A 10,000-nucleotide genomic window follows, 5' to 3' on the forward strand; every position below is an offset into this window, starting at 1 on the left:
TGTAGCAGATTTAGTCAGAATAGTCGTATTTGCAGGATCTTTGAATACATTTTAACAGAGAGACTTGTGATCGTGGTACAAATGACACAGGTCAAAGAAAGAGAGAGAGAGAGAGAGAGAGAGAGAGAGAGAGAGAAGCCACGCTAAAGAACGAACAGGCAACTTTAGTCTGACGACAGTTTTGAGTCACACACGAGTAGTCTGCTTTACGCCACTTTTTTTCCCCGTAGATTAGATCTAGAAAGGCCGTTTGTTACCATAAAAAAATAAGCCTGATTTACGGCCGAAGACGCGAATGAAACTCTTCGAATTTTCGTTCGTCCCTAACCCCCTTTCTCTCTCTCACTACACCCTTTCTTTCTTTTTTTACGAGACCAGTTTGAAACGTGTCTGAAGTGAGCCGACATGTCAGACGAGGCATTGTCCGGTATGCATTTGCATAAGCGTTACCCATATTTATGGTTCGTCCGTTGTCTTTGGCAGCCCTGGCCTTCATTGCGGTATAAATCATGCCAATAAAAGTGCCAGGGAGGTGAGAGAAGGTGTGAAGACTGGCAGGTATGAGTTTGACAGATGAGGAAGAATATATTTCTCTGTCAATACGTCTCAGTCAAACGGCTACCTGAAAACTATCGCGTCAAAACTTCTTTAATCCATCATATTTTACCATAGTTTTTTCTTTCTAAACACCTGCCCCCCTCAAAAAAAAAAAAAAGAAAGAAAAAAAACCCTTCTGTCTATCTCCATTCATTTGGGTCTTTTTTGTTAAGTATGAACCACTACCCAGTCTGGTATTGTTAAGGTCTTTGTTTTAAGTTTGTTGGATTGTCATCTCTTTAATCATATTACTGTCTCCCCATTTCAATGTGTTTTTCATTTCTCAGTTTCTATAACAAATCACATTTGGAATGTACCTTCAAAGAGAGCTTTTGGTTACAGAATTAGCAAAAATTTCCATTTCTATTTCCTAAACAAAATCAGAAGCTATTAAAAAAACGTTAAAAACTCTCATTAAATATGTGGTGATTTCTGTGCGCAATGACTTGCAAAGGCCTGTTTCCAGTTATGGAGTCATCAAAGATACATAAATACCTCGGCTACCACTCATTTCCTCTCTTCAGTGGGCAACACTTCCAGTATGAAGCATGTTTTATGTGAAGAGGTGAATTTTAACCTCCGAAAATTCTACCGAATTGCTGTAAGGTCCGAACAAAAGCACTTGTCCAAACAAAACCTCTTAATGGGTTGTCAGTGGCTCTTAATGAGCCAATGAGAGGCAGTTTGTCAGACTCTACCACTCTGAAGAGGGCTTTATCATGACTGCGTCATGTTTACCGGTCTTTCATATTAATATGTTTTGATGTGAGGAAATATCACCATTTTATCAGTGGTCTGGTTTCAATGGTACAGCTGTGTGTGTATGTGTGTGTGTATCGTGTGTCTGCACACGACTGTGTACACTTCTCTTATGATTAAATAATCAGACGGGTGTTTGGTTTTGAAAAAGAGGGTCTGTCATAATCCTGACACAATCAGTGTTAAATCTCAGGAAATAAATTGCACCTTTAGTCTCACAGTGATAAATGCACACCATGAGCTGTGCGTATTCACTGACTGTCATTTGCCATTCATCATCATCGTGAAATGCCGTTTAATTATCTCTGTGAAGCTCTATTTGCTTTACAGAATCCTTGTAATCCAGTCTTAATGCAAGTTATTCTGATTTATAACCCGCTGACAGACAACAATGGAGAGACATATATTATGGATTACACTGTAAATATGTTTCTGTTATGAGAATGTTGTTCCTGTCTTGAGCCGGATTTAGTGTGAGGTCATCTTGTTTGAGGGGAACCTGCTTCATTCTTTGTCCCATTCAGGCATGTGTTGTGAGTGATCATAATCAGGCAGTGTGTTTTAATAGGAAAAAGACTGAAACCATGTACCATAACATTAGTGAGATGACAGAGAGATGAGAGTAAATGAAGTCATCTGTCATAAAGTGACCTCAGGTTGTGACTCACTCACTCAGTTATGTACACTTCTCTCAGTACTGTACATTCACGTTTACTGATCACTCACACACACACACACACACACACACACACACAAACACACACAAACACACACATACTTGTACTTCTGTCTTTGTGAGGACACTCATTGACATAATGCATTCCCTTGTCCCTTAGCCTAACGTTAACCATCACAACTAAATGCCTAACCCCAACCCTAACCCTAACCCTAACCTAACCCTAACCTAAACCTAAACCTAAACCTAACCTAAACCTAATTCCAACCTGAACCCTAAAACCAAGCCTTAACCCTCAAACCAGCCAAAATGTCCTCACTTTCCCAAAATGTCCTCAGTCCCAAGCGTTAAAACTCAAATTCGTCCTCACAAGGATAGCTGTACAAGTACAACCACACACACACACACACACACACACACTCACCATGTCTCACACATGCTGAAATTTCCCAGCAGCGCTGACTCAATGCTGACATACTCTTCTGAAGTGCCGTCTGTTTGTGTGTGTGTGTGTGTGCGTGTGTGTGTGTAAGAAGAAAGGGGTGGGGGTGATGATATATTGAAGGAGTAGCTGTACAGCTGAATGAGAACACTTTTTATTTGAAAGGAAGTGATTGCTATTTTGGGGTGGACAAACTTTTTTTTTACACTTCTGTTTTATGTGCTGGCTAAGACTGTTTGTTCTTCTCATCACATCTGTAGACCCTGTATTTTCTCTGTTCATACCAATTTTCATAACAGGATCTCACTACACTGTTATGAAGACTTCAAGAGTTACACACAAACACAACATCTCTGGACATGTTTGATAATGTCAGCTCTCATGAAAAGAAAAAGGGGGAAAATGGAATAATTAAATTTGATTTTAGGGCCATGCCCCAGTTCTCAAGTCTGAATAAGCCCAGGACCAACATGGGTTAAATATAAACACATTAAAAATTGCTTCGATTTTTTAACAAAATATGCCATTAAAATATGTCATTTCGATGTGATTTTTTCTGTCTTTCTTTTTATCTTTTTTTTTTTTTTTGAATTGTGCTCCATTTAGATTCACTAAGCCCTGAGCATAGTCTGTGTTACTTAATGACTGATGCTGCCCTGACCAATCACTGTGTTTATTTTGCCACCTCAGCGTGTCATGCGGTGACCTCCGAGTGAGAATGGGCAGTTCCTGTCAGACTGGGTCAGACTGCACTTCTCAGGTCTGAAAATGACACATCGCTTATGACCTGGCACTGGTCCAGTCCTCAGTTCCAGACTGGATATAAACCTCAGAAAAAAACAAACAAAAAAAACCAACCTATTACTCTTTGTTGTGTTAAACGACTCAGACGCGTGTATGTTACAACGTTATTGGACATATCATATCTTATGGTTTCCTTATGTGAAGAAACATTGTTTGTCTTGTTTCTCAGCCACAACAAGAAGTTTGAACCAAGTTTTACGTTAACAAGTTCCTCACCAGCTGTTAAGGACCCATGTCCCAGCAGTCAGCTCAGTAGCGCCATCTAGTGAGCATACTGGGAATACAATTGGGTAAGTAAATAAATGGGAAGTCTTTTTTTTTTTTTTTTTTTTACGCAGTATGAGGAAATGCACCAACTAAAATCTATGTCGAGGTTGTGACTAAATGCAGCGTGTACCCTCAGACACCCTGGAATTCTTTTCCTGCACAAGAACTGAATTTAAACATTTCAAACAGGCTTTTCCTCTTCAAAGAAAAAAAAATTTTTTTTTCTTCTATCTTTTTGTCTCAAAAACTACATGTGGTTCACAGCACAACTGGGACTCTGTTTTATTGATACTGGAAAAAAAACCCTCAAATGAGTTTGTGTTAGACAGACATATAAAGCATCAGGAATCCATTAAAAGAGCTTATCGGACTACAGGACAGGAAAGGCACTTGGCAGACTGCATTCTGACAACTATCAAGGATGATGTTTTTTGAACAAGCAAATCCAAACTGTTTGTAATGGAATCACATTTCAGAAATGGTTAACACTTTATCTTCAACAGCACAGAGCACCAAAAATATGGGTTTTTTTCTCCTTTTCAACGGTTTCAAAAAAGAAATGTAAGGGCTGTCATACATTGAGGAAGTACATGCAAAATAAAATGAGAATAAATATTGCTTTTCAGTGAAAATACCTACTTCTATTAAAATGATTATATTAAAACAGGCGGAAGTTGTTGCTACTTACACTAAGGTTAGAAAAATAGCATAAATATATTTAAGAAATCACACTCAAGCACAAATACACGCACACACATACACATGCACACATACAGAGAGACACACACACACACATACACACACAGTCAGCCAGTACTGTAATGCATAGAAAAGAGTTCATAGACGTTTTCATAGTTATTCCCTAAGAGGACATAAACTCAGTCTTTCTGCGTTTTATAAAATCTTCATGAAAATACATCTTTAAAAAAAAAACCACGTTGTTGTGTACAATGCCAAACTCTGCGCAAGATCTGCAGGCAAATCTTTTGTTAAGTGCTTCGATTGTCTTCAGTTCCTTTTCAAACAAACAAAGAAACGAAAAAGCATTTCAATATGTTTCGAGTGCAAACAGGACCTCCTACAAAACAAAACAAACACACACACACACACAAACACATACACACACCTCTACATATATAGATATATTCAGCTTCGATAGACAACTTTAGACGATGACACGTGATAAAGCTCTACAAGTCTTCCTTCTGGAGGGTGATTTGTTTTTGAGAAATCGTGGGAGTTAATGAAAGGGTTATTTTTTTTGGTCACCAATAAAACTGTGAGTACGAAGTTCTCATGTCTCTGCTATAAGTTCTCGGTGCGGTGGGTGGCCCTAATAACCACATACTGCTCTGTTTGGAACACAGCTTATTAAGAAACAAGGTGAGAGAGTGGGACGACAATGAGCTGAAACCTCGGGGGACAGAGAGAGGGACAAAAGAACGTTTCCGTAGAGCAGGGGTGGGCAAATCCGGTCCTGGAGGGCCATGGTCCTGCTGTTTTTCTTGTCGACCAACTAAATACAGTCTCTGATTGGCTGAAGAGCATGCACACCTGTTTTCAAAGCGAAAATCAACAGGTAGCTAAGAGGTGAAAACAAAAACCGGCAGGACACCGGCCCTCCAGGACTGGATTTGCCCACCCCTGCCGTAGAGGAAGCTACGGAATACCTATGACGTTTCTGAGACGCTTCTTACCGTTAAGATTTTTATTCCACCACAGATTCTAGATTTTAGGCAGATTTTAACTGTAAATGTCAAAGGGAGAGAGTGAGGAGGGGCTAGTCTTCGGTGGGCGTGGTTTGTGCCGGAGGCGTGGATATTTTCTGTGTAGGTAATGAGCCGATGATTACTGGCTGAGGGCATGTAACTGTGTGGAGAACTCAGTTTACTGTTCTATCTGCTATCACGTGGGTCTGGTCACAGGGTTTCAGAGAAGCTGGCATTTTACGGGGATCGTTTTGGACCTTTGACAGAGTTCTTGGCGTGGAGATGGTATTCAGGTATCCAGGAGCCTGTTTTGTGTGGGTGGAGTCACACGGTGGTGGGAGGGGGCCAGTGACGGGCCAATCCGTGTCTTTATGGGAGTGGCTGTTGCGACGTGGGGTTTATTTGCATATCTGTTAGGAGGAGCTGGTGTTCAAATCTCTGTGTGAGTTTCTTGTGTGTGGTGTAGCGGAGTGGCAGCGTGTGTTCGGCTCAGTGAGAGGTGCTCCGGTCGTTGGCCACGTCCTGGAGGCGGCGAAGCAGAGCCGTCTGGTTCTCCTGGCACATCCTCTTTGCGGGAGACGGCTGCTCCTCCTCCAGCGTCATACTGCGTTTTTTAGTCGGCGTCTCCCCCGTCTTAATCATGCTGTTAATCTCACGCAGACGCTGAGGACGAGAGACATGGCCCTCGCATCAAAAACATTATTACTGAAATATACAGACTCAGATTTTCTCACATTTCATACAACTGGGTGAAATCATAAGAAACCGAGTGCTGTTTTCTTATCCTGTACATATTTCATAGTTTAAACAGGAAGAATGTATTTAATAATAATAATAATACTAATAATAATAATGGATGTACATATATTTACATAACAGGGTTTACATGATACGATGCAGAGTATACATGTTTTTATTTAATAGACAATTATATATTTGTATATAATCGCTAATGTTGTCACTTATAGTGTGTGTGCGCGCGCGTGTGTGTGTAATTGTACACCGTCTCACGTTTGAGGGGCTGGAGCTGATGTAGTAGAAGATCTTGTCTCTGGGAGTGAGGACACTGGTGCTCTTATGAGGAGAGATGTAGATGGAGTGATTATGAGAGAGGAGGACTCTACGCGGCGAACCAATCCGGAGAGAGGGGTACGGACATAGGGGTGGAGACTCGGCCTGCAAGACACACCCACACATGTAGAACGCACACACATGCGCGCACACACACACACACACACACACATGTTTGTGCCTACCTTTTAAACAAAAACAGGATGTTTTATCCCTGACATAGTAGTTTCTTCCATCCTAATATTTCCTATCTGGCATTGAAACATCATCTTATGAAGGTCACTGTAAAACCAAAACTGTGGCCTGTGCCGTGTGGAAGAGGAGCTGCGTGGGAGGACTCACCCCCTGAGCGTTGACGGAGTGCGGGGAGTAGCGCAGGGCGAATGGTTTGATCTGTTTGATGTAAACGTGGTTGTAAAAACGGATGAGGTCACCCCGCTCCTCTTCCTCCTGCTCTGCGGGGGCCCCCGGGGCACGGGTGGGGGTGGAGGGGGCGCTGCTGGGCTGTGGGATGGGCAGAGTGCTACTGGAGCGCATCGACACCGGACTACTGTCCCCGCTCGCTGGGCAACACAGAGAAAACACACATTTTAATGTTCATGTATGTCTGGTCCACCTGTATGTGTGTGTGGTGGCCTGCTCTTGCTGAATGCAGTAGCAGTATGTGTTTGAGGGTGTTTGTTTGTTTGTGTGTGTGTGTGTGTGTGTGTGTTACCCTGATCCTGGCCACCATCAGAGGGAGAGCTTTGTCTCTGGTTGTTTTCACTGTTGCCAGAGTGACGTCTCTTTCTCCCTGATATCAGCACACTCCTGTACACCTGTTCAGTGACATCATCAGCATCATTATCATCATCATCATCAGAGCAGACACAGTTTACAGAGCTTAAATATTTAACAAATCTAACATAAAAAGCATGTGAGACAATGTGTTTCTGATGAGAGAGTGTTTGGATGAGATAATGTTTTGATGACAGGATGTAGTGATTGATTTCCTTACACTGCTGCTGGCCTGAGGCTGTGACCTGTAACATTTCATTATGTTCTGGAATGATCTGTCCTCTTTGGTTACCTGAACAGCAAACAAGAATGACACTGTGTTACTCTCATTTTGTGTAAACAATGAAGAGAGAAGAAACAGAACAGTCACCCTGATGTGTGAATCACTTTTGGATGTCAACAGTGTTCCATCACACATGCTGATTTATTTAGTCATTTTTGCGGGGGGGGGGGGGGGGGGTATTTCAATTTCATCCTCTAGTTTTAAAACAGATAGGCAGTACAAATCAAATGACAGTTAATTCAACTAAAGCCCCCCCCCCCCCCCCCCCCCCCCCCAACATCTTTTTCTCCCTCCCTCTCTCTCTTTCTTTCTCTCTCTCTCTCACACACACACACACACTCACACACACACACACACACACACACACACACAAACCTTGGTCATGACATAAATGGCACACATAAGAAGCTGGTCTATGTGTCTGTCCATCATTAGTTCAGTGCAGTGCACCAGTGAGTACTCGAAGCAGGTCCAGATTTTCCTGCGTAACTCATCGCTGATGTCCAGTTTGGCACATAGGTCTCTCAGACGCACACTGGCCAAGTGGTACACCTAACACACATACACACACACACACACACACACACACATACAAAGCACAGCATGTTACAAAGAACTGTGGTCTCAATCCAGAAGTTTACACAACCTTTATTCAGTGAATTGATTGTGCTGACCAGACAAAATGGAACAGCACAGGAAACAAACAGCAAAACAACACACAATTCACTGACACGGGCATGATATGCAGCAAATCAGAGGTTCCCCAGTAATAATCAGCCACTAAGACCATACATTAATGCTAATTCCTCTTTACCAATGATGCAGAAATGAGAATTATCTATTGAATTATTGTTTATTCAAGACTGATTTCAGAATTATTAATTGATCAGAATGAAATTGAGCAAAATTAAAGGATTGTGTGTATTTTTTGAAGAACTGAATAAGACTTGGATTGTTCAGTAAACTCTGTCAGGCTTGACGTTTTTCTTACCTTGCGGAAGAACAGACAAAGAGACCCTGTTCTCTGGGCACGGTTAGTGGGTGTTCCCTGCGGCGGGGATTTCTTGCCCTGCGTGCCGGGGACCGGACTGTTCTGACTGGCGTTGGTCAGTTGCTGGGCACTTAGGGTGCCAGTCAGAGCCTGGGCAGTGAGGGGCTGGAGTGTGCCCGTGTTCTGCCCAGTCACACTCACGTGCACCGGGATAAATGTGATCCCACCGTTCTCATTGGCTATTCCTGCAAAGGTCAGAGGGCACTGGGGTTAGGACAAAACTCTGACCTTAAAGAAGAACGACATCATTTTTGTTATATTCAGTTCACGTCAGTTAAGGTGGTTACTCTGCAATGATTTTGGACCAAATTAGAAGATTGGAATCTAGGGAGGAAGGTCAAAAAACCTGGTTTCTCTTAAGGACAAGTTTTTGCATTAAATAATTGAACTTCAGGTGTGAAATCTGCATCTCCAAATATGAACTGTCAAAAAAAACACTTGACATATTTTCACACGAAAACGGAAATATAATGTCTAGAAATGCAAAGATTTTATCTTTCACGTCAACCTAAAAAACACTTAAGAGTTAGGCTGAACGAGACTCACCTTGCACAGGTATAGTGACAGTCTGCCCGTTGTTTGCGGTGACAGTGGCCGTCGCCATGGTCACCACCGTTTGGCCAGCGGGGATGGTGCTAACCAGAGAGGGCTGGGTGACCCTGACAGTTGTGGGAGGGTCAGAGGTCGTCTCTCCATCCACAAACAGGCGTCTGCGGGCGGTGCCGGTCGGGGGAGAGCTGTAACGGTCGTGCAAAGTGGTGGGGGACGGGGACACTCCTGCAGAGAGAAAAAAAAGAACAATCAAGAGAAGAAATGACAGACAGAGGGCGACGGGAAAGATCGTCCGTTGTTCGGAGTCGCGGTGAGTTCTTGCGTTATTGTGTTTGGCAGGTGTTTCTCTACGGCTGTCGTTTCTCTTGTCTGTTATACAGTGTCATCACCACGGCCTGTGCGTTTTCGAGCAGATGGCGGCACAGTCTGGTACCTTTTCCCGCGGAGTTAGCGGTGAGCACCGACCCGCGGCTGGGAGTGTGAGGGGTGCTTCCAGAACTGTCTTCCAAATGTTGAGGTGGCATCACCTAATAAATACACACACACACACACACACACGCACACACACACACAGATGCGACATCAAAAACACAAATCAGAACAGCAATACAACTGCACCTGCAACTGCCTGTGACTTTCTAAAAACCCTGTAAAATGAATTTCAAGGATCGTTTCACCGTCTAAAGTAAAAGTCTGTTCAGTTCAAGGCGTTAAGGTGCTTTGAAAGTATTCCAGGTCTTATTCTCATGTGGGATCTTAATGGTTCGCCCATTGATGTGTAGGAAAGGTATTGACCCATGTCACGCTAAGGTGAACTCTATGGAGGTGAACAGGAGGTAACAAGGAGGTGACTGACCTCCTGGCAGGCGGGAGCACGGTTCTTCGACCCTCTTATGCTGTCCCAGAGGGGTGACCCCTCCCTCCACGCCAGGCTCTCCAGCACCTGCTCCTCCACCCAGTTCAGATGCTTCACCACCTCTCGAAACAGACCCTCCTCTGCCCTCACTAACAC

General features: G+C 43.1%; 1 protein-coding gene across 1 annotated transcript in view; it reads right to left on the minus strand.

Moving 5' to 3' along the window:
• Window positions 1–5,184: 5,184 nt before the first annotated feature.
• rbl2 (retinoblastoma-like 2 (p130)) overlaps window positions 5,185–10,000 on the minus strand; it is a 15,590-nt gene continuing 10,774 nt past the window's right edge. The window contains exons 13-22 of the mRNA XM_030790166.1: window positions 9,845–10,000; window positions 9,422–9,515; window positions 8,983–9,213; window positions 8,377–8,621; window positions 7,761–7,937; window positions 7,323–7,394; window positions 7,041–7,143; window positions 6,683–6,888; window positions 6,266–6,430; window positions 5,185–5,917 (exon numbers count right to left, since the gene is read on the minus strand). The exon at window positions 9,845–10,000 is cut by the window's right edge and continues 9 nt beyond it. Coding sequence (XP_030646026.1) covers window positions 5,744–5,917; window positions 6,266–6,430; window positions 6,683–6,888; window positions 7,041–7,143; window positions 7,323–7,394; window positions 7,761–7,937; window positions 8,377–8,621; window positions 8,983–9,213; window positions 9,422–9,515; window positions 9,845–10,000 — 1,623 coding nt within the window. The 3' untranslated portion in view covers window positions 5,185–5,743. The remainder of the gene's footprint in view (window positions 5,918–6,265; window positions 6,431–6,682; window positions 6,889–7,040; window positions 7,144–7,322; window positions 7,395–7,760; window positions 7,938–8,376; window positions 8,622–8,982; window positions 9,214–9,421; window positions 9,516–9,844) is intronic.

Source organism: Chanos chanos, chromosome 13 (assembly GCF_902362185.1).
Source record: "Chanos chanos chromosome 13, fChaCha1.1, whole genome shotgun sequence".
Lineage (NCBI taxonomy): Eukaryota > Metazoa > Chordata > Actinopteri > Gonorynchiformes > Chanidae > Chanos > Chanos chanos.